The sequence below is a fragment of the Chiloscyllium punctatum genome, chromosome 45 (assembly GCF_047496795.1).
Source record: "Chiloscyllium punctatum isolate Juve2018m chromosome 45, sChiPun1.3, whole genome shotgun sequence".
In the NCBI taxonomy this organism is placed as follows: Eukaryota; Metazoa; Chordata; class Chondrichthyes; order Orectolobiformes; family Hemiscylliidae; genus Chiloscyllium; species Chiloscyllium punctatum.
The window spans coordinates 24,127,619-24,152,564 of record NC_092783.1 but is presented as its reverse complement, the minus strand read 5'-3'; the positions used below and the strand labels follow the sequence as shown (position 1 = coordinate 24,152,564).

General features: G+C 45.5%; 1 protein-coding gene across 5 annotated transcripts in view; it reads right to left on the bottom strand.

Moving 5' to 3' along the window:
* LOC140467232 (serine/threonine-protein kinase 38) overlaps positions 1 to 24,946 on the bottom strand; it is an 84,747-nt gene that overhangs the window by 8,322 nt on the left and 51,479 nt on the right. For all 5 annotated transcript variants that reach the window (XM_072563460.1, XM_072563464.1, XM_072563463.1 and 2 more), the window contains exons 2-11: positions 21,919 to 22,058; positions 15,020 to 15,071; positions 13,137 to 13,259; positions 12,323 to 12,406; positions 10,902 to 11,025; positions 8,499 to 8,653; positions 6,190 to 6,292; positions 3,364 to 3,425; positions 2,109 to 2,226; positions 1,372 to 1,495 (exon numbers count right to left, since the gene is read on the bottom strand). In XM_072563460.1, the coding sequence (XP_072419561.1) occupies positions 1,372 to 1,495; positions 2,109 to 2,226; positions 3,364 to 3,425; positions 6,190 to 6,292; positions 8,499 to 8,653; positions 10,902 to 11,025; positions 12,323 to 12,406; positions 13,137 to 13,259; positions 15,020 to 15,071; positions 21,919 to 22,052 (1,079 nt within the window). In that variant the 5' untranslated portion in view covers positions 22,053 to 22,058. The remainder of the gene's footprint in view (positions 1 to 1,371; positions 1,496 to 2,108; positions 2,227 to 3,363; positions 3,426 to 6,189; positions 6,293 to 8,498; positions 8,654 to 10,901; positions 11,026 to 12,322; positions 12,407 to 13,136; positions 13,260 to 15,019; positions 15,072 to 21,918; positions 22,059 to 24,946) is intronic.

Genomic DNA, 24,946 nt, shown 5'->3' with positions numbered 1-24,946 from the left:
CCGGTTTCCTCCCACAGTCCAAAAATGTGCAGGTCAGGTGAATTGGCCATGCTAAATTGTCCGTAGTGTTAGGTAAGGGGTAAATATAGGGGAATGGGTCTGGGTGGGTTGCGCTTCGGCGGGTCGATGTGGACTTGTTGGGTCGAAGGGCCTGTTTCCACACTAAGTAATCTAATCTTAAAAAGAAAAACTGTCTGTGCAAGGTGACAGCGGAGGTGCACGTAATGGGAGAAAAAACACCAACTCAGCAACAGGGAACTGGCAGCAGACATAGGCAATTCATGCATGTTGGAGCACAAGATAATAAACAGGTAACTTTAGGTATTCATAGGGAGTGTTACTGAACAAAGAGACCTTGGAGTGCAGGTTCATTGCTCCTTGAAAGTGGAGTCACAGGTAGATAGGATAGTGAAGAAAGCGTTTGGTATGCTTTCCTTTATTGGTCAGAGTATTGAGTACAGGAGTTGGGAGGTCATGTTGCAGCTGTACAGGACATTGGTTAGGCCACTGTTGGAATATCGTGTGCAATTCTGGTCTCCTTCCTATCAGAAAGATGTTGTGAAACTTGAAAGAGTTCAGAAAAGATTTACAAGGATGTTGCCAGGGTTGAAGGATTTGAGCTACAGGGAGAGGCTGAATAGCTGGGGCTGTTTTCCCTGGAGCGTCGGAGGCTGAGGGGTGACCTTATAGAGGTTTACAAAATCATGAGGGGCATGGACAGGATAAATAGACAAAGTCTTTTCCCTGGGGTGGGGGAGTCCAGAACTAGAGGGCATAGGTTTAGGGTGAGAGGGGAAAGATATAAAAGAGACTGAAGGGGCAACTTTTTCACGCAGAGGGTGGTATGTGTATGGAATGAGCTGCCAGAGGATGTGGGGGAGGCTCGTACAATTGAAACATTTACAAGGCATTTGGATGGGTATATGAATAGGAAGGGTTTGGAGGGATATGGGCCGGGTGCTGGCAGGTGGGACTAGATTGGGTTGGGATATCTGGTCGGTGTGGACGGGTTGGACCGAAGGGTTTGTTTCCATTCTGTACATCTCTATGACTCTCTTATAGATAGGAGGGAAACTATTAACTCCAATGAAGGTTATTCATCGGTTCAGTTACCAGGACCCCCAGAATCCCTTGGGGCTCCCCTACTCAGTTTCCAGTCTGTGCTCCCTTCAAATCTGCCAGGGCTGAAGGGTCTGTTTCCGTGCTGTACATCTCTATAACTCTATATTCTCAATAATCAGACAGGTCTCCATCAAATACTCCCAGGATAGGAACAGCACGGTGTTAGATACAGAGTAAAGCTTCCTCTGGTGGGAGTTACAGAAGAAGGTGTACAGTCAATGCCTCAGTGTTATTTCCGGTCATCTTTACCTGAGAATTAAATCCTTGGCTTTCTCTGAAATGGGAACCTCTGGTGGGAATGTCAGGGTCTCCCTCCAGTTCATCACTTTCTTATACGTCTCTTGGGGGGTCTCTGAACAGAAAGGTGGGTAGCCTGAAAACAAACAATTAGCAGGATTTAAGGCAGGGCCAGGTTAGCGAGGTGAAGCAGCTTCAGAGCCAGCATCCAGCCTCTGGGATATGAAACAGTGGTCACACGTGCCTCCCTCAAATGGCCCTCAGTTACATTTCCCCTCAGACTGGAGGGACACATTCAGTATCAATCTCCTGAAGCAACCAGGTCAGCAGTCACGGGGCAGGGCAACAAAACGTTTGATTTGGCAGCTGAACCGCTTCAAAAGAAGGTTGCAATACATAAGCACCTCACACACCAGTCACTGTATGGCTAGATCAGACACAGACACACACACACCACCATGCAGTTACACAGCATATGGTAATTGAAAACACAAATTCCTTCATGAAGCTCCACCACAGACAAAACAACACTGTCTTTCCAGTAAATCCCCACACCACACACAGTGCTGCTAGCAATACCCTCTGGTTCTCAAATTGACATACAAGACTGGTTGATTATAATGCACTCGAACAGATGCTCTCACTGTGCAGCCATTTCTCAAGGATGGAAAAAAGCAACAAAAGGAGGAATGAAGTTCTCTTCCTGTGTCAGGCCGATCAGTATGCACCGTAGACCAAAGCAACCTTACCGATCAGCATCTCGTACATGATGACTCCAAGTGACCACCAGTCGCAAAGTTTGTTGTAACCGGTCTGCATGAACACTTCTGGTGCGATGTAATCTGGGGTGCCCACAGTGGAGAAGGCCTGAAGGTAGGATGAGAGAAACACACAACAATCCATTCATTGGGATCTGAACTGAAAGCAATCCTTAGCTCTGGGTCTCCCGGTTGCCAGGTAACACAGTCAGAGTTTCACACGTTTGGGACACACAAGGCTATCAAGTGCGACAGGCTGGAATTATAAACTTTGTCGTCAATAAATGATCCATGGGCTATGGACCAATCAGCTGCTTGCTGCCAGACAAAGCTCCATTTGTACAGAGCCCCCTCCTGGCTCCGGAGACTGGAGTCACACGACTGCTTGAACAAGCAGCTGGTTAAAATTGTATTTACAATAAACGTTAGGTGACTTGTTTTTTGTAAAAAAAAGTGCAGCAATTCTTGGTTTTTAAAACAATTTTCTTCTCATTTCAGTCCACAGTAAGAAATACAGAAAAGTAAAAATATATAGCAAGTGTCACCCAAATTTGCTACGTCTTGGAACAACAATCCATTGAGGCTGCCTAAGTTGTTAGGTGAAAGATCCAGAGATGTTATAAACCAGGCACAAGAGCCAGTTAATTCAGAGATGCCAGCTTCTGGACTAAATGAATGATAGCACGCCCACAGGACTGATAGACAAAATACTACATCAAGCACATCTGCTATTCAGTCAGTACCCCCAACTCACTGATGATGGACCACATACACATCACTATCAAGGTACTTTACATTTGAAAAGGTTAAAGCACTCACAATGTGGCTCTCACAATAAGTATTTTATTTGCGAAACTCCAAAACATGACCTTGAGGCCACACTGGGCATTAACGTTGAATAGAACCTGTGGACTCCTGCTGATTCAGACCACAACTGCAACTAGAATTCAGCGTTCTACCTGGGATATGGCACAGCAAGGTAGGATTAACTAGCTGGCAACCTGAGGTGGGGGGGGGGGGGGGGGTGAACAGGCAGTTGCGCATTAATCCCGGATGTTTTAATCGGATGTGACAGCATGACTTGGGACTCTCTTTTTCACCCCAGTGAAGAGGGCCTGAACCCACCCTGTCAGGAGTACACTCTGTGGGTGAAGGGTCAGCCCTCAACAGTAATGCACGAGTCTGGGGTCACGTTCCCCTCCTCTTCCCCAGGCTCCAAGTCCCCCAAGCGACTGCCTGCACTCACCAGCTGCCGACGGTTCCTCTTCCAGGTTTCCGCTTTTCGCTTTGAGTTCATGTTCTGGAAAGCTAAGAGAGGGGATAGTTTAGAACACACATTAGCTGATCACAAGCATTAAGGCAGCATTTACTCCCTCAGTCGCACAGCTTAAAGACATGGCACATCAAGCTGATGTTGCTCTGATATCAGACAGAGTACAAGCTCCTGGCTTCCATTCCTATTAAACCTGCTTTTCGAGTCAACCTTTTCAGGGATGTTATTCCACACCTCTGGAGATGTTGAGACTTGAACTCAGGCCTCCTGGACTAGAGGTAGGGTCATTACCATTTCACAAGGTACGGCATTACCAGATTGACGTGTGAAGTACTTGGAGCTAGCCCCTATTCCTGTTTAGCTCTGTTCTAGATGGGCACCAGGAGCTGCACTCGGGATCCAGGAAGGGACAATCAGACGGGGTTCGTACTCTTCATTCCCTATCCGGGGATTCAAACTGGACACCGAGAGAGTGTGCGTGTTAAAGGTCAGACTGAGAGCTTCTGCTCCCTCAGCCTGCCAACATTCCCCAACTGACTCACCCAGGATCAACCTTTCTCTTGTTGTACAAAAGGTGGGAAAAGGTCCGATAAACCATTCACAGGAGCAAATGTAGGCCAATCGGTCCACTGAGTCTGAACATTATTCAATGAGATCACAACTGATCTGATAAGCCTCAACTCCACTTTCCTGTATTTTCCTCTTATGCTCGATTCCCCTTACTGATTAAAAATCTGTCTAAATCAGCCTTGAATAGACCTAACATCCCATCCTCTAGACCCCGCTGTGATAAAGAATTCCACAAATTCACTACACTCAGAATGCTGTATGAAATGTGCTACCTCCCACTGAGATTTTGCCCTCTGGTTCGGAGCTCTCCCATCGATCCTGTCAAGGTACCTAGGAATCTTACACGCTTCAATAAGGCCACCTCCCATTCTTCTAAGCTCCAATGAGTACAAGCCCAACCTGTCCTCATAGCAGCGACGAACCTTCTCTGGTCTGCTGCCAATGCCAGTTTGTCTTTCTTTGGATCAGGGTCCTAAAACTGATCACAATATCCAGCTTGGTTTAGTAATGGGAAGCATGATTTAATCAGTCAATCTTCCACGCAGCCAGCACAGGGAGGATGGGCAGAATGTTCTCCTGTGCTAGATCAGCCCATAATGCAATGAATAGCTCCTGGAGTATTTGCTGACACCTGCAAAGCCATGGCCACTGAGAATCCCAGGAGGGGCAATGGGAGAAAAACAAATCTTTAAATATTTTGCATAACCCTACTCACCTTCCTCCTCAAACACAAAGTCCCGCAAAAGCAGCTAACATCCCCTTCCGGTAGCCACACTGTTCCATACCACAATTCAAATAACGGCTTTTTGAAAACTCCACCTTGGGTGTTAATCCTGATTGCCAATCTTTCACCAAAAGTACACTGCTTGTTCACCGTCATGGAACTAGTTACACGGCAAGTATTCAGCCAGTTTTCACTTCAAATTTGCAGTGGTCTCTGCCACAATCACTCTATGTCAAAGCTTTCACACTCCAACAAACATGTTGAGTATTGTTTAAATGGAGAATGACTGCAGAATTCTGAAGTGCAGAGGGCCGAAGGGATTCTAGTGCATGAGTCACAAAGTTAGTACATTAAATGCTTAAGAAGGCTATCCACTATTACAAGAAGAATTGAACGTAAAAGGAAGGATGTTGCGTTCAAGTTGTAAACAGCATTGCTGAGGCCACAAATCTAATACTGTGTGCAGTGTTGGTGTCCTTATTTCAGGAATGGTGTAAATGTGTGGGGGATGGCCCAGAGGAGGTTTACTAGGCAGACACCTGGAATGACCGTGCTATCTTATGAGGAGAACTTGGTCGGGCTGGGTTTGTGTTCACCTGAGTTTAGAACAGTGGGTGGGAATTTGATTTAAGTTTACGTGATCCTGAATGGTCTTGACAGGTGGCTAGGAGGTTTCCCTTTGTGGGCGAGGGGTCACTGTTTGAAAATTAGGAGTCTCCCTATTAGGGCAGGGATAAAGAATAATTGTTTTCACTCAGAGGGTGGTGCAACTGTGGAACACTCTACCTCAGAAGGTGGCAGAAACAAGATTATTGAACACTTTTAAGACAGAGATAGATTAGCAGGGGAATCAAGGGTTATCATCAGAATGTAGAATTCAGTGTATTAACAGATCAGCCATGATCTTAATGAACAGCCAAATATAAATGTCTGCTCGGGCTGTAACTTTATAACATCTCTCCTGTTTAGTGAGGATTTACATTGAAGATGTGAATCAGTAAATTCTCAACTCTAAGAAGGGTCCATCCAACAGGACCCAGTGCACGAAAGGGAGATGTCACCACGTTTTTGCATCTCTTCCATTCCACAAAAATCCACAATTGCAGACATTCATCAGGGGAAGGAAATCTGCCATCCTCACCTGGTCTGGCCTACATGTGCCTCCATACTCTCAGCAACGTGACCGACTCCCAACTTCTCTCTGAAATGGCACGAGCAAGCCACTCAGTTCAATGGCAGCTGGGGACAGGTGCTGGTCAGTCAGCAACACACACGGCCCGTGAGTGAATGAAAAGGCCACAGTAAGGTGGATGCAGTCTGGGTCCTCTGATGCCCAATACAGGGTACTGCCTTTGTAAATCTGCAGCTAAATAGGGCTGAAGGAATGAAATGGCATTCAAGCCGTACTAGGGAAAATGTAACGATCCAGGTGGTCAATTCCATAGTTTAACCTGTTAACCACACAGATTCCATACGTTAACCTGTTAACCAAACCAGCTACTTACTGAAATCGCTGGGCAAACTGTGACTGAGGTTACGGTAGAATTCTGTTCTATGAGCCTTCTTCAGTCCCGTGCACAAGCCAAAGTCCGACAGTTTAACGTGACCCTAGAAAATACAAGGTAAACTCAGTCATCCAAGTGCGGAAATCTTTTCCCCCAAAAAAGGTACAGGAGGCTGGGTCTTTACATTTTTTTCAAGGCTAAGTCTTTGATTGACAAAGAGTCAAAGGTGATGGAGCACAGACAGGGAAGGAGAGAGAGAGAAGGCAACAATCAGATCTGCCATTGCCTTACTGATTGCAGGAGAAGGCTGGAGGGGCTGAATGGCCAACGCCCCATTCCTACACTGCTACATTGTTACAGACCAAGTCCCAGCTCCCACAGGCCGAGAGTTTGATGAGATTTTGTACAGTTACTGCAGCACGTCAGAAAGGATGGAGTGTCAAACTGAGCAAAGACTGCAGTCAGATGAGGGAAGCTCAGAGAACAAACTCATAAGTTCCCTGAGACTATAGTTGTAGATTTGAGAAGGTACAATCCTTCAAACCAGATTTTCTGCAACCATCACACTGCCAAAGTCCAATACAGGTAGTTCTCCTATAACACACGTTTATTAAACGCTATTTGTGAATTGCCGTACTTTTTAATAAAGCGAACTCCCATTGACTGTGACATGATTCTCATCCCCAGCACTAGGTGTTGCGGCTTGTGAATGATTGGACTCCGTGTCAGCTCATATGCTTTCTCGTGAAGAGCTTTGTGAAAGGTTTGTGCTAGTGGACCTGGAAAAGTATCGTTGAAATGTCTCCACGGCCTGAGGACAAGAAGCTGGGAGCAATCTGTTAAATTTCTAAACCTAAGGAGTTGAGATGAGAGTGAAATTTCACTGGAACTGACTAACAGTAAAAGGACAGTGTTGAGGAGCAGTTTAAAACTTGACTTTGTTGTTTGTATTAAGAGCTTTGCTCCCCCCTTTTGTTTAAAAATATGTTTAGAGTTAAAGAATATCTGCAGACTCATGTGAATCGGTTTCAGCGATTAATCACGATCATAACCAATTGCAACAAAAATACCAGTACAGGGGTGTGGACATGGTCAGTCAGCTGCTCAGGGTGGTCAAACCCAGGAAACTCTGCACATAGCAGGTGGGAGTGAGAAAGGTGGGTAGCACAGCATTACCTTTGCTGCATGCGTGGAGATGTCCTGAGGCAGTGAGTGGGCTGTGCAGAAGAGATTCACAGGGTTAGTCAGGGTCAGATGCTAGCGAGGATGAGAGTGAGTGGGAAAAGTGTTGCAGGAAATGATGGGTACAGTAGCAGAGAGGATACAGTGAGTGAGAGATATCAAGGAAAAGATGGTGGCATTTTCACTGCAGAGTGGAGAAGGGCATCGATCTTCTTCCTACACTCTGTACATTCCTTCAGGTGGTTGAGACTGAACTGGCCTGGATGGTAACCCTAGTCTAGGTTGGCGTGGTTCCAGTAGAATGGTGTCCTCTGTGTAAAGGACATCCTGCCTCTGCATCACCCCACCCCCACCAGCAGCATCTCCATGTCAATGTCCCTGCCCACAAAGACAGGCATCGATTTTCCATTGGCCCTGGACTTGGCAGAAAACATCAGGAACCATGCAGGGCAGCTCTGGACTGACAGCTCTTGTCTGGGTGCACAATATCTTCTTACAGATGGTGGTGCACCATGGGTGTTGGTCAATTCTGGGCTTTCCAGGAAGTGGTGAGTTGCTTTGCAAATGGCACGTGGTATGATGGGGCTGGAATGTGTGAGGGGGCACCGGAAAGGGATGCAGGCAATAAACCAGGTGGGGTTTGTAAAATAAAGTGACAGATGTTCTCAGACATCATGATGTGAAACCCTCTGAAAAACTTGACAAAACTGACACTTAAGCGAAAGAAAAAATAAGATTCAGCCCTTGATCAGTCATTCATTCTGGGATCGGACTTGTGCAGTGTTTTCACTGGATGGGATCAGAAGGCTGGCTAGTATGTAGTGCAGCCAGCAGGTACAGTTGCCAATAATCAGCTGAGTACCATACAACAGGTCAAAATTTACTTCGACTGTGCTATCGTTTTGTGTTAGGTTAACGACTACTTTTGTTTCAATTTTTACTGGTAGTTTTGGTGGTTCACCCCTAATTTTTCCCATTACATGATTTTCTATAACACAGCATCACACAGGAACGCAATTAAAAGGAGAACTATCTGGAGTCAGTTCAATAGATGCAATTTGTGAACAGATGTAATTCTAGAGACTAGAATTCATCATTCAGTAAAACCCAGGAGCTCTATTCGGTACCTTGCTGTCCAGCAGGAGATTGTCTGGTTTGATGTCCCTGTGGATGAAGCCCATTTGGTGGATGGAGTCGATGGCCAGTACTGTCTCCGCAATGTAGAACTGAGTTTCCTCTTCACTCAGTGTGTCCTTCTTCATCAGCAGCGTCATCATATCCCCTGTGGACAGAGACAGTCCATCACATCTCAGCAGTTCATTCAACAACCCAGTGGAGTCCAGGGATCACAGAAAGGGTCAGGTAACTGGTCTACCACTTGGACAGCACCCACCTACATCAAGCCAAAAACTCGACAAGTGGTGTGTGGGAAGTCAGGAGTCATTGCCACACAGAGACCTAGGGCCAGATGTAGCCAGGGCAGATTGACAACAGGTCACAGATGGAGCCTAAATAGGATAAGGAATCTGAATTGTCATCAGCTTGTTCGGTTTTCTTTATCAAACGGCCCACCTGACCCTCCCACTTCAAGTCAACTCAAATAATATAAACCCAAGATGTTCTGAAAGAAGAGGTCACATACTGGTGGGCGGCACGGTGGCACAGTGGTTAGCACTGCTGCCTCGCAGCTCCAGAGACCCGGGTTCAATTCCCGCCTCAGGTGACTGACTGTGTGGAGTTTGCACGTTCTCCCCGTATCGGCGTGGGTTTCCTCCAGGTGCTCTGGTTTCCTCCCACAGTCCAAAGATGTGCAGGTCAGGTAAACTGGCTACGCTAAATTGCCCCTAGTGTTAGGTAAGGGGTAAATGTAGGGGTTTGGGTGGGTTGCGCTTCGGCGGGGCGGTGTGGACTTGTTGGGCCAAAGGGCCTGTTTCCACACTGTAAGTAACCTAATCTAAAAACAAAGAAAAAAAGTGGGCGGCACAGTGGTTAGCACTGCTGCCTCACAGCGCCAGTGACCCGGGTTCAATTCCCGCCTCAGGCGACTGACTGTGTGGAGTTTGCACATTCTCCCTGTGTCTGTGTGGGTTTCCTCCGGGTGCTCCGGTTTCCTCCCACAGTCCAAAAATGTGCAGGTCAGGTGAATTGGCCATGCTAAATTGCCTGTAGTGTTAGCTTCAGGGTAAATGTAGGGGAATGGGTGTGGGTGGGTGCGCTTCGGCGGGTCAGTGTGAACTTGTTGGGCCGAAGGGCCTGTTTCCAAACTGTAAGTAATCTAATCTAATCTTCACTGATAATGCTCCCTAGGTCAGCAAATGAAAAATGTATTCCCTGTATGTGCTGCTCATTCAGTGTAAAACGAAACTGGTTAGAGGAGGCTACGAATCTTAAACTCCAAGAATAGGATGGATCAGCTATGCTCAATTTGCCCTGAGCGCAGGGGATCAAGAGGTGATCTGGTTAAGGGGCTTCAGATGATTAAAGGGGTAAAACAAAGAAAAAGTAATTTTCTCTGGTGGGAGAGCCCAGTAGAGGGACACACAAGCTCCCAGTTTGAGGTGGCCATTTCAGGGGCGATGTCAGAAAGCAGGGAGAGGCGATGGCCTAGCCGTATAATTACTGGACTGTTAACCCAGAGACCCAAGTCATGTTCTGGGGACCCGGGTTTGAATCCTGCCAAGGCTGGTGGTGAAATTCGAGTTCAACAAAAATCTGGAATTAAAAAGAGTCTAACAACCATGAACCCATTGTTGATTGCTGGAAAACCCCACCTGGTTCACTAACACCCTTCAGGGAAGGAAGCTGCCATCCTTACCTGGTCTGGCCTACATGTGAATCCAGACTCGCAGCAATGTGGTTGACTCTTAACTGCCCCTAGGCAATTAGGGATGGGCAATAAATGCTGGCCTAGCCAGCAATGGCCTCATCCCATCAATCAATAAAGAAAAAAAACACATTTGTCTACACAAAGGAGAATGGAAAGCATATATATCACCCAAACAGTGGGGGAGGCCAGAGGTCAAGTGAAAATTTCAAAACTGAGATCAATAGACCTTTCATTAGATTACATTAGATTACTTACAGTGTGGAAACAGACCCTTCGGTCCAACACGTCCACACCGACCCACCAAAGAGTAATCCACCCAGACCCATTTCCATCCGACTCATGCACCTATCACTATGGACAATTTAGCATGGCCAATTCACCTGACCTGCACATCTTTGGATAGTGGGAGGAAACTGGAGCACCCAGAGGAAACCCACGCAGACACGGGGAGAATGTGCAAACTCCACACAGACAGTCGCCCAAGGCGGGAATCAAACCCAGGTCCCAGGTGCTGTGAGGCTGCAGTGCTAACCACTGAGCCACCGTGTGAGTTTAGAGTTTGGAGCCAAGGTGGAGATGACAGAATTAACACATGGAGAGCTTCAACAATTACTCCTGCCCCTGGAAGCAGCTAAACCGTTATCAGATTGAAGTAAATACACCTCATACAGCAAGCCTGAGATTACATAGAGCCAGCACATACCTCCTGGGAGGAACTCCATAATCAGGTACAGGTTGAGTTTGTCTTGAAAGCTGTAGAACATTTTCACCACCCACTGACTATCAGCTTCCACAAGGATGTCTCGCTCTGCACGAATGTGGCCCACCTGAAACAGAAAGGTACATTAAACAAACCAGGGGATGTGTGGGGTGTTGCCAGACAGAATCACATGATGGACCTTTCACGCTTCATTGTGTTCTAGCTGCTCCACTCCTGAATGCTAATGTCTAACGCAGACAAGGAGAGAATGTGCAAACTCCACACAGATAGTCACTCGACGCTGGAATCGAACCCGGGTTCCTGACCTTGTGAGGCATCAATGCTAGCCACTGGGCCACCATGCCACCTTCATTAGGTCATCTAGTTACAATGCACTGGCAAGATAGTTAGCACACAATATGTTTGACCATTGTATTATCTGGCAGTACCATTAACAGGGGGAGTTTGGGAGCATGAGACAGGACTCTGCAGTCACATACTAAAACACACAAGATTAAACAGAGTTCTGCAAGAAACCACTTTCCCTCATGGCACGCTCCGAAAGTCAACAAAACAAAAAGATGCTGCTGTTTCAGGCAACACACTATGATCAACCACTGAACAGGAGAACAAAGAGCGGGATGCAAGAGAAGGTTATAAACTAGAGAGTGTGCAGAGGACCCACACTGAGCCATTCCTGTCCTGCCACAGCACAAGCTGGAGATGAGCAAGACCAATGGCAGAATGGCTCAGACAGCCCACTCATCAGGACAAAGAAAGAGGTTACACTCCCACCGATCTACACTCCCCCAACCTGAACACAACCCAACACCATTCCCATCCCTCAACAGGCTATACAAAGACTTGTGAAGCTCAGCCAATCCCTTGTTGTTACCAAATCACTGCCTCATTTAATCTCATTGTTCCCAACAACAGTGACCTAGACAGAGGCAGGTGAATTCCATCTTGACGTCAGAGGTCCACACACACACCCAGATCTGACCGGAGTGAGCAAGCACAGAGCCCAGATGTGTTCTGCTGCACACTGACACTGCTCCAGAGGATACGGTATAGAAACTTCATTCCTCCCTCACCGTGGCACCCCGTCCCCTGCCCCAAGTGGTGCACACTCCAACAAGAAGCTGCTTGCTCTCCCTGGTCAGAAGAGAATTTGAGTTCCTGCTGATATTTGTGAAACATTACTAAACATGGAAGCACTGACCCACACCTTCGTCCCAATCCAGCCACATTGAACACAGTCACGTTCAGTGTTAAATCCTCAAACAGCCTTTACAATCAGCCATGGATGGAGCAGGAACAGGAGCAGGCTTTACTTCCAGAGAGGAATGGAAAACCTGTCTCAGGCTCCGCCAGGTTTGGGATGAAGCGGGACACCAATCAGAAAGGTAACAAACGTGGCTCACCTGCTCCTTTTCCAGCATGTCAGATTTGCGCAAAATCTTCATGGCATAGATGTGACCGGTGTCTTTCTTCTGTACGAGGCGCACCTGTAAAAGGCAAACAGTACTTCCCACTCAGTCACATTTTATTCCAACAGCCATTTACCTAGTTTAACCAGCTTTAGGTACCACCCTTGCCTAGGTGCACATCTCACTTCAGATTCAAGTGTATAATCTGGCTCGCCCAGTGCAGTTCTATGGGAGTGCTCTCGAGTGCGAGGTGCCATATTTGAAATGCAAAGTTGAATGAAGCCCCCGACCACCTTCTATAGTGGTGTCAAAGAGCCCGTGGGACTACCGTGAAAAAAGCAGAGGAGCCTCAGTTGCTAGTTCTTTCTCAAATAGCATTACTGCAAAGTTATCTAGCTATTGATTTGCTGTTTGTGGGAGCTTGCTGTGTATAAATTGGCAGAACTGCTTTCTAAATTACAACTGTGATGACAGTAAAACATTTCTTCAGGGAGTGTAAAGCACTTTGTGACATTCTGACTTGGTGAAAGAGCCTTCAGAAAGGTAAGCCTTCCTTTAAACTGAAGAACCCAGCAAACTTGAGTAAGTGTTATCTGTCAGAGTAACACCATCTCACCACTTATCAGATGTCTATTCAAAGTCACATGCAAATTGATTCTAGCCATAGAATGTGTTGAAGATTAAAGAGGAGACATTGGAATCCCAATGATGCCCTCCCAATAAAGGCTTCACACTCCACACTCCTTCTGAAAGTATCACATGGAGACTCAGTGTCCAATTGGGGAAGTACATCTTTCATCAACCTTACCTCCCCAAATGCACCCCGACCTATGACCTTGAGAGATTCAAAATCATCCAGCCCCAGTCTGGTTCTCTTGAGCCGCAAGAACTCCGTCTCCTTCCTGGCATGTTGGGATCTTCTCATCTTCTTCTAAAATCAACAGGAAACACTCAGTCAATGCCAGGCACAGAGAAACTCCTTGATATCCTACACTGTACACTGTTACTAATACAGCAATCTGAAGAAACAATCAATCAGGAATCTGAAAGCGCCCTTCCTAAACAAGCAACTTCTATCACGTAGAACAAGGGCTGCAGGCATATTAGATTAGCACAATCTCCAGATTTCCCTCCAAGTCTCACTCCATCCTGCCCTAAAAAAAAGTCACCTGCGCTTCCATCAGCACTAAGTCAAAACTAACTCCCGCCCAACAGGACTGTGGGAGAAACTTTTCCACATGACTTGAGCAGTCGAAGGAAGTGGCTCACTACTGACCTCATAGACAGCAACTAGTGATCAGCAATAATTTAAAGGCACCTGGATGGGTACATGAATAGGAAGGGTTTAGAGGGAAACGGTCCAAATGGGACTAGACCAATTTATGATTTCTAGTTGGCATGAAAGAGTTGGACCAAAAGGGTCTGATTTTCGTGGGGTACATCTCTATGACTCTAACTCTAAACATTGCCCTCATCAATAATAGCTCATCCCAAAAGTTAATGAAGACCTGTGGAGAGAGTTCTCAGTCATTCACAAGTTGAAGTGATCGAAAGAGTAAAATTGATTACAAGAAAAAGGTCAGTAGACGGTCATAAGGGCCTCATCTCTACCAGTCAGTCAATTGCTTAGCACATTGGATCATAGACCCTAGTGAAAAAATGCAGCACAAACATGGCCCCACACAGTCTGAGACACGGGTCACTGCATCTATATAAATCTATACAATCAAATCTCTTTGTTATTTTAAGCAACTACGTTAGATCACCATGACAAGGGAAGAACGGATGTGGAGGTCAGCTGCAATCTGACTAAAATGACAGAAAAGGCTCATGGGTCTGAAAAACTCACTGATATCCGTAACAACGTTAATCTGGTACCATTTACAAACCAGGTCACAATCAGCCAGAGTCGACCACCTGCCCTAGCCACAGCTGGAATCCCAGTCAAGATTCAATGATAAGCCCACCAGGCCCTGTGTGAACAGAGTGTCACATCAGTGTCACAACTGAACAGAAAGGTTTCTGCTCAGGGTTGTTTCTCTATACAAAATAGTTGGAAAAAGGAAATCTGATAAGTGAATATAAAATTGTAATAGATTTATAATCACATTGTTTAGCAGGCAAGAAATATGCTGAATCTCTCAGTAACATGGCTCTGCCAATAGCAGTGTCAGAGTCATATCCTACTGCAAAGCGTACAGCACAATCTTGAGCCCACTACTTCTGGAATTACAGCGGTACAACAGCCATCTTTTGGGTGAGATGTTAAACTGAGTTTAACCCCATGACACTCTTTCAAAGAGCCGATGGGAGGTAGGGGTGAGGGCAGGCAGCAGCTTTCCCCCTCTCCTCTCTTGGTAAATACTTTCCTTCATATCGCAGAGGAACCACCTGGACATAGTCACACTTCTCTTTCTGGGAGGGTTATTATATGCAAATTGGCTGCCACATTTCTTACATGACACGAATGATTACATTGAAGTATTGCAGTCACTGGTAAATGCTCTTGACTGCCAATTACATCGTGAATAGCACAACAGAAATAGATTTTTATTTGTCACATAAGCCCGACCAGCCTTTATGCAACAACTAATCAGATTTCTCGTGAAAGAACATCAGGACCACAAGGGTCTTCATTTCATCTGAGCTCTCTCAGACAAAGATCAGAAGAGGCAACTTAAACACAATTACCTCATCATCTCCAAGGCCTTCTTCTTCCATTACTTTTTCCAACTTCCTCTGCCTAAAAGGAAGAAACAGAAAGTCTCCAGGTAAAATGAAACCCAACATTCAGTATATTGGCAGCATTTCCAGAATGGCACAGATTTAAAAAGGTAGCCAGGGGTAGAGCAGAAATATTCAAAGCAATCAAATTGAAAACCACTTTGTGGTTACATTCTAATTACTCCTTTATGGGTAATGCAAATTTCTGGCGAGATAGCACTAACATTGGCTGCACTGTATCAATGGTTATGCATGAGATTTAGCACACAAGGAAGCCACTGTCTGCCTTTCCATCTCCCATGTAGAATGCTCCTTCATGCATCAGTATCATTCCGTAATCAGATTCAAGGTCAGAGATTATGCAGCATTTAATCTTCCTGATTAGTAACACACTCAAGCAGCTCTATGCTATTCAGGACAGCACCCATAGGATCAGCTTAAACATGCATCCCTCCAGCAGCAGCAGTGTGCACCATGGACAAGAAACCCTGCAGGGACTTGCCAAAGCTTCTTTAACAGCACCTTCCAAACCCATGACCTAAGCTAGAATGGCAAGGGCAGGCAGTTTATGGAACAACAGGAGAAGTTCCTTTCCAAGTCACACATCTGCTCCACTCCAAAAGGTCTACATCAGCCCTTCTCAATGGGGGCCATATGGCCCCCTTAGGGGCCCTGGCAGATTTGAAGGGAGCACAGACTGGAAACTGAGTAGGGGAGCCCCAAGGGATTCTGGGGGCCCCGGTAACTGAACCGATGAACAACCTTCATTGGAGTCAATAGTTTCCCTCCTATCTATAAGAGAGTCTTAGAGTCATAGAGATGTACAGCATGGAAACAGACCCTTGGGTCCAACCCGTCCATGCCGACCAGATATCCCAACCCAATCTAGTCCCACCTGCCAGCACCCGGCCCATATCCCTCTAAACCCTTCCTATTCATATACCCAATCCTGATTCCTTTTAAATGCTGTAATTGTACCACTTCCTCTGGCAGCCACAATATCTTTCTATTTATAATAGAATCCATTCAAAGTACAACCTACCCAAGTTGAGGCAGAAATTTAAGAGAGGTTGATTGATCTTCAGTGATATAACTGCACGTCGTCAGCTCAGTCAGTTTCAAAACGATTTTTGGATCAAGAGTGATCTGCCGAATATATTTACAACACTGTGGGAGAAGGCCCAACTTTTTTTTATTGCCTTTCCCTCAACACAAGAGGCGACCTCTGACTGTCATTGTCTAAGCTGGAGACTGATATTATGAAACTTGCAGAAAAGCAGCAAGCTCAAGGATCCCATTATGCCTGATAAATGTTTAATTTCATACAGTCTTTTATTAAGTTTTGTCCAATATGTCGGAATGCTCAAGTTTTCTTGGTGTTCAATGATAAATGACTTTCTGTCTGATTGTGTCATGTCCCTGTTTGAAAGGGGGGCCCTGGAACCTGAGAAGAGCTCTTAGGGGGGCCGTGGCCAAAAAGAACAGTTGAGAATCTCTAGTCTAGATGGTGAAGGAGAACGTGAGAACTGCAGATGCTGGGAGTTCAGTGTCAAAAACTGTGGTGCTGGAAAAGCACAGCAGGTCAGGCAGCGTCTGAGGAGCAGGAGAGATGACGTTTTGGGCATAAAGGCCTTAATCAGGAACATGGGAGGGGATTCCCTTGGCCCCACCACGCCATTCCTGATGAAGGGTTTATGCCCGAAACGTTGACTCTCCTGCTCCTCAGATGCTGCCACAGTTTTTAAAATGGTGAAGTGGATCCAATTTTAGAATATTTATGCAAGTTTCAGTTTGGATTTCGACCTCCCAACTCAAGAACATCAATCACAATTCTCTCCTATTGATAGGAGCACAAATGAATCCCCACAGACATATGCAATTAAATACAATTGCCACCATTACCATGGTAGACACTGTGAGCAAAGCCAATTAGCACCTATTCTTACTCTGTCTCAAAACAGTGGTGCTGAATGACTGCAGTTTGAGAGAAGATATACCTCACAATGCCATTAGGGAGGGCATTCCACAACTTTGACCCAGTGGCAGTGAAGGAACAGTAATATATTCCCAAATCAGGATGATGATTGGCTTGGAGAGGAACCTGCAGGTGGTGGTGTTCCCATGTATCTACTGCCTTTGACCTTCTGGCTGATAGTGATTGTGGGTTTGGAAAGGGTTGTTGGAGGAGCCCTGCTGAGTTGCTGCAGTGCATCTTATAGATAGTACCCACTTTAATCACTGTGCATCAGTGACTGAGGAAGTGAAATGTTTAAGATGGTAAATAGTGCCCCAGCCAAGCAGCTCACAATCCTGGAACGGTATTTAGCTTCTCTCATGCTGTCATTCAGGTAAGGGGAGAGCTTCCAGACTTGTACCTTTCAGATGGTACACACAATCCATGATCTATTCTAGTGGCGATGGCATTTACAGGGTTGCACCACTGCCTGGCACCCATGAAATTAGGATATTTAACGACAGCAATGTCACTGAATGCCAAACAAAGGTGCACAGGCTCTCAGAAATGGCAGTCATCAGGAATCTAACAAGTTTAGGAGTTTTATATTTATGTACAATAAATAACAGTGCAGATTACAGCACTAATCCTTCCTCCTCCTTTAAACAGTGGCCTAAATGCAACTGGACCCAGATGAACAATGACGGGAATATGTACCGTATGTACATATAAGAGATACATGTGCACTTTCAACATGCACCACCAGAGAGAGTGCCATTCTGCACTGTAACCAGACAATACACAGGCTGGCTAAACATACACATTCAGATCAGACACAGCCCACAAGGACTGACAAACTTGGAACCACATTTCACACATTACTTCCAAAACATTTTCTATGAAACCAATAGTTCTTCTTACAACATAAAAATTGGTAACTTTCTCCCCTTCTGGCCTTGCCCATATACTGAAATGCCTGAATTCTGAAGTATAATTGTGCAAACTTCAGTGAGAGCAGAGAGCCTGCTGTTCACAATTACTACACAGTAACCTAAGGAGGCATGGCTCTGGGTGAGTCCACGAGCAAGCAAGAGTATACAGAGAGGATGGAATGGCACTGTAGTCCTGACATTCTCAATCAAAGCTAACAAATACACATCCACACCAATTTATATCAGGTACTGGAGATCATCAGCCCCATTCAGTTTCCGAGCAAGCATTCAACTCTCTCCAGACCAGGACTAGTGCTATGAGCTTGGTGGTCATGGTCCTCCGAAACCACGTGCCACCCCTTCAATTCCTTCTTAGGGTTCACTGATCGACACCAGAGCGGCACAGCCCTTTGACAATCCCTGAAAGAGTGGTTAAGACCCACTCAATCCCAAATTATGAGCTCACCTTTTATCCAGTTTGCACCATCAGACTGCAGTGCATTAGACAGCCAGCCAGAACCAAGGGGGACATAGCTAGCCTCAGCATCACTGTGTTTAGGAGGACACAGACTGGTGGGTGTGGTGTGGTGCATTGAATAGTGGACACAATCAGATACGGTGCTCCTTGGTTCAACCACCCAGACAATCAGGTGAGAAAGGGCCCTGTGCAGTCTACCAGAGGGGATGATTACGACACCTTTAACCGTGCACACTCACAGCAGGAGGAAACAGGAAAGAAATCCACAAAAATGAGCAGCAGGAACACAGTATTTTAATGAAAGATTGTTGTTGGGACATGAACTTCCTTCTATCAGTGCTGAAGTAACAAAGAGCTGCTTTATGCGTGGTTATGCTGTAAACATTATCATTCATCTCAAATTGTACCAATTAACCAAATTCTAATGTGGAGTGTAGTGAAACATTTGCATGGTATAACACCAGCCAAGTAACCACAGCTTCCCTGTTGATAACTCAGCAAACTTCAATCGTGAGCTCTCACACTTTTTATAAAGATTAAGAAACATCTTCTGTTCTGACACAGACCAGACGTGTGGGATTTCACCTATGCAATGGCACAGGTCAACTCTTGCTCTGAATCAGAGTTTTGGCAGCGCGTCCCGTCTATAGCCACAATTCAACAGCGAGAGAGCAAACAATAGGTTTCACACAGGCTCTTTGTCAAAAGGGGAAAAAGAAAATAGTTCAAAAATTTGACAGGAAATGTATTGTACAGTTGAAATATTATGAAAGAACCTTTCTCAAGACAGCTTTCAAGCAGGAAATGATTTCAAGCCACAAAACTGACCATCCCTCAGCACCAAATACCTTTATATAAATAGGGCAGTGCTGAATCCCTTACAACAGGAAAACTGGCCACTCTGCCCAAAACAGAGTTTCTGAACCCCTACTCCTATGTACCTTCCTTCTACACGGCCACACCAGATCTCCAGCTCATTAGTAAGTTTGGCATTCCAGCTCAGTATTGAGTGCATGCTGTCTTCCAGGCAAGATATTAAGACATGGGCTGCCTTCTCCAATAAAGATCCCAACCTTACAGTTTAAGTCGCAGCGAGTTACCTCCACATTCTGGGCAATCCAGTCAGTATCACTAAAACAGGTCAACTGGAGCACTTATCTCACTGCTGTTTTATTGGACTATGTCATATGCACATTACAGTACTTGACTGGCTATGAAGCACTTTGGGATGCTCTGAAGCTGTGATAAGGGTTATATAAATGGGAGCATTTAGTAACCTATTCTTAAGTGTTGACATAGATCCACTTCAGTCACTGGCTCTGACAGCACATTCCAGAACCTTAATCTCTCGTAAAACATTTTCCTGCTGTTACATTGAATTCATTGTGCAGGCATGTGTAGTGTCATGTTAGAATGTGTGCAAAACAAATACACAATGTCACTTTGTGCTGTGCACAACTTAGTCTCCTTGCCTCAGCAAGGATACGCTGGCCCCAGTGGAATGAAAGTTCATTAGATTTATTCCTGGGATGAGGGAACTGATCTTTGAGGAGGAATTGAGTAGAATGGTGCTTTTTTATTTGGAGTTTAAACAGAGGTAAATTAATTAAAACACAAAACTCCTTAGAGGGTTTTACGGGCAGATGTTACACAACTATTTTGCCCTAGTTCAGAATCCAAAATTAAAAGGAACTTCAACCGCAGGACAAGGGGACTGAGATGAAGCTAATTCCCTTCACTGAAAGGGGCTGTGAATGTCTCTACTCCAGAGATCATAAGAACTTAAGAAAGAGGAGCTGGAGTAGGCCACCTGGCCATCGAGCCTGCTCCACCATTGAAGATGATCGTGGCTGATCTTTTCATGGACTCAGTTCCACTTACCCACCCACCTCACCATAACCCTTAATTCCTTTACTGTTCAAAAATCTATCTTTGCCTTAAAAACATTAAAAGAGGTAGTGTCAACTGCTTCACTGGGCAGGGAATTCCATAGCTTCACAACCCTCTGGGTGAAGAAGTGCTTCCTCAACTCAGTCTTAAATCTGCTCTCCCTTACTTTGATGCTACGTCCCCTTGTTCTAGAGCATGGACAGATTTGAGTATCTATTTGAGACAGAGACTGGCCGATATTTGGACTAAGAGAATCAAATAATGTAGGGACAGTTGGTGGAGTTGATGTCAGCCATCTTATTTCACATCAATGCAGGAGCAGGCTCAAATGGTTTCCTTCCGTTCCAATTCCCATTAGGGCACATTTTATATTGAACAAGTCCCTGCAATACTTTACCGGTGCTCACACATTTTGGGGCATTCTCTTCTTCGGTAAGGCTTCTTTTTTGTGTTTTCTCACAATTTTCATTCCAATAAACCTTCACATGGCCTTCTCCTTAGTTTAATTTTCCAACCTCAAACTTTAAATGATTTCTTTTTTTTTAAAAAAAGGCTCTGAATTATTCCACACATTCCATTCACAATTTAAAAAAAACCTACAGGTTCTTATCCAACCTGGCCTCTGTTTCTTCAAATCTAAAAATCACATTGTGGTCACAGCTCTGGAGGTGCACACCATGAGGAACAGTAGAAGGCCATCCAGCCTACAGCCTGTCCTGCCATCGATTGAGAGTGACCGCGGTTATCAGTGGAGACACAATAATGCAAGGCACTGAGCGTACTGGCCTCTCAGTAAATGTCAAGGAGCTATATTAATGAACAGCAGCGATAAACTCCCTTACTACGTTACAGATTGTGACTAAAATCAGGACAGTGGTCAGTATTAGGGTGCAATTTAAAGTACTAATTTAATTCAAGAAACTTATTAAAAATCCCGAGCTTCTGGCTTTGGAGAGAGTGCAACATAGATTTGATTCCTGGGAACACAGGAGTGACAGATGAAGAGAGACTGGATCAGTTAGGACTATAATCACTGGTTCTTAGAAGAATGAGTGGGGATCTCATAGAAACCTACAAATTTCTAACGGGACTACACAGGGTAAACACAAGGAGGATGTTCCTGGTGACAGTGGGGTCCAGAATCATGGCTCACAGGCTAAGGATCTAAGATAAGCCATTTAGGACTAAGGTGAGGAGGCATTTCTTCACCCTGAGAGTGATGAGCCTGTGGAATTCACTATTGCAGAAAGTGGGGGAGGCCAAAACACAAAATGTTTTCAAGGAGGAGTTAGATATAGTTCTTAGGGATAATGGAGTCAAGGGGTATGGGGAGAAAGCAGGAACAGGTTATGGAGTTGTATACTCAGCCATGATCAGACTGACTGGCAGAACAGACTCAAACAGCCAAATGGCCCACGACGGTTCCTATTTACTTTGCACTCTCGGTGCCTGACACCACACCAAGGACAAGACTTTTTTTATTGATGCGTGGAATAGAAGGCGAAAGCAGGAGTTAGTGTCCGATTCAGGCTGAGAACACCAGTTGCCAGATAGGTGGGGAGGAAGTATACTGCCACCACCACCATCACATACCCCCCCACCCACTGCTTACCTCATTTCTCTCTCTTCGTGCTGTGCAATCAAGTTACTGTAGAAGTTTTCAAGGGTGACCTTTGTAATGGTGACCCGCTCCTTTGTGTGATTGCTCATGCTGGAGTACGAGGTGGTCTGTCCAGTCATCGCCATGACTACCTGCACAGGAGCAAAATATCCAATGTCAATGATGCAGACTACAAGGAATATTTGACTTTGACACACAATGACACCAGATTCCTGCAGCAATGAACACCAGTGCTGGGCTCTCAGCATACCTGACTCAACCTCCAATACCCACAACTCCAACTTTTCCCCAAAGTTGGAGGGACATCTCTGAACGTTAATCACAATGGCTTCTGATCAAAATGTGACAGTGGTGGTATATTCGCTTCTGAGGTCAAAGGTTGTTGTCCAAGATCCACTTTAGAGACCAGAGTGTAAAAATCTAGACTGACATTCCAATGCTATACTGAGGGAGTGCTGCACTGTCATCAGGGGCTATCTTTTGGATGGGAGAGTAAACCTACACTGGCGAGGGGAAGGGGTGGGGGCAGGGGTTAGGAGTTACTTACTCCAGCAGGCTGGCTGGTTGGTTTACAAGGCAGAATGACACCAATAGCACAGGTTCAATTCCCACACTGACTGAGGTTACTGTTTTGGTCCACCTTTTTAACCTCAGCCCTCGGTGCCTGAGGCATGGTGACTCTCTGAAAAACTACCACCAGTCACCCCTCTCTAATGAAAGAACAGCCCCTTGGGACTATGGCAACTTTACCTTTCAGCGTAAAGGTCTGGTCACATGGACATAAAAGCTCCCAAAGCACTACTGTAAGAGAAGGGAGCTTTTGCTAACACCCTGGCCAATATGTACCATGCAGACTCCATCTGATCATTAGCATGGCACCATTTGTGGGAACTTCCTCTGCACAGATTGGCTGCTGCTTTTCCTACATTACAACAGGGACTACTTTTCCAAAATGATTGCATTGGCTGTAAAGCGCTAGGAGATATTCTGAGGTCACAAAAGTTGCCAAATACTTTGCCAGGCTTTCATTCAGGTTGGATTGTCTAAAAATGGCAAGCTCAGTTATCAGTACCATGAGAGCAACAGGCAAGGCAGAGTGTGTGCCAGCTCAACCCAGCTTTGCTCTGATATTACCCTTTATTAGAGAGCTCTGACAGATTGGTTTACTCAGGTTACACAAGCTTCATCTGCATCCATCCTCAGCATCTCTAATAGTCCCAGTCCCAAGGTGGCCCTCCCTCAGTCACCGAGTTGTGTGCTATAGTACTGACCATGTGAGCTCTCCTCCAGTTACAATGCCCCAACTGGTGGAGGACCCCTTCTACATCCTGAGTTTTAAGCAAGCTTCAGACTCTTTCCATTCAACAGATCCCACACATTTGAACAAAACCAGACAGTGCGTGCGTGGGCCAGCAGTTTTGAATTGACAGGGAGCTTATCCAATGGTCAGAGGTCAAGTATGTGTCAACGATTCACCCAATGTTTCTGAAACTGATCGTCATTAAGGCTGACGAGAAGAAAACATTGCAACTGTTCAATGCAAACACAAAGAAAATCATCTAGAAGGCACTAGTGAGGGGCAGCAAGAAGAGAAAGCCCAGGAAAGAAAGTTTAGATTAGATTACATTACATTACAGTGTGGAAACAGGCCCTTCAGCCCAACAAGTTCACACTGACCCGCCGAAGCGCAACCTACCCATAACCCTACATTTACCCCTTACCTAACACTACGGGCAATTTAGCACAGCTAATTCACCTAACTTGCACATCTTTGGACTGTGGGAGGAAACCCACGCAGACACAGGGAAAACATGCAAACTCCACACAGTCAGTCCCCTGAGGTGGGAATTGAACCTGGGTCTCTGGCGCTGTGAGGCAGCAATGCTAACCACTGTGCCGCCCATCTGATGAAGCAGGTTCACACTGGACTGGTATCTTCAAGGCCACAGGCATCATGGACTGGTTTGTCAAAGGTACGATTGACCCTGTTGCAGGGGAGGCTTCTTGCCTGACCCATTACAACAAGTACACCACTATCAGTTACCGGAGATGCAGACAGCTGTGTGCCTGTTGCTGCCGCCCGGTGAGTTGGCCAAGCACGCCACAAAGACAGTGGCCAAGGACATCAACTCTCACCGACAGAAAAAGGTCTGCCTCAGTGGAAGGTGAGCTGATGTTCTTGGTTCCTCAATTGCATCTTTCTATTCTTATCATCCTCCCCAGCTCTCTCCCACAATCGTTCTCAATTCCTCCTGTTAAATATGTAGCCAATTCCCTGTGAAGCAACTGCGCAGCAAGAACAGCCAAGAGGGGAAACAGTCCAGTCTTTCACTTCCCTTTTCATTCTTTGAGTGATAGTTTCCTTGTTTAATGGTTTACCAACTCTCCAGAAATACTTACACTCTCAAAACCTGTCAAACTTTGATGGCCTTGGATTTGCTCCATAAACGTCTGTGCTCGGATTGTTCTAATTCACAGCAGTTTTGCGTTACTAGAACATCTCGTTTCTAGTATTGCTTGTGACCCTTCATTTCACCCTTTCCATAAATATGAACAATCATTAACAGGACCAGGAAGCTACTGGTTCACTTTCTAATTTACATTCTTATTGATTATTAGACTGCCTGGGCGGTTAGCCAAGGACATCACATACTGCCTTGGTTTGTGGAGGGCAGATTCGATCTATTAACAACGGTTTCACACCGGCCCAACAGAATTCCAGCTCTACACTGCAACTTGCCTAAACAGGGTAATAACTGCAATCTACACTGACATGGCATTCTCGCCACTGAGAACACCACACAGACAGGAAATAACTGATACAGCACAATGCTGCTCCCTACCCGTAACACAAACCGTTTACCAGAGGGAGGACAGAACCACATTCTCAAGGAAATCATTCCAAGGCACAATGTAGGAGAATAATTCGACAAGTGACTCAACATTTGGTCAAAGAGGAAGTCTTTCAAAAGCATTTTAAAGGTGAAAGAGACACACACAAACACCGTGAAGTTACCGA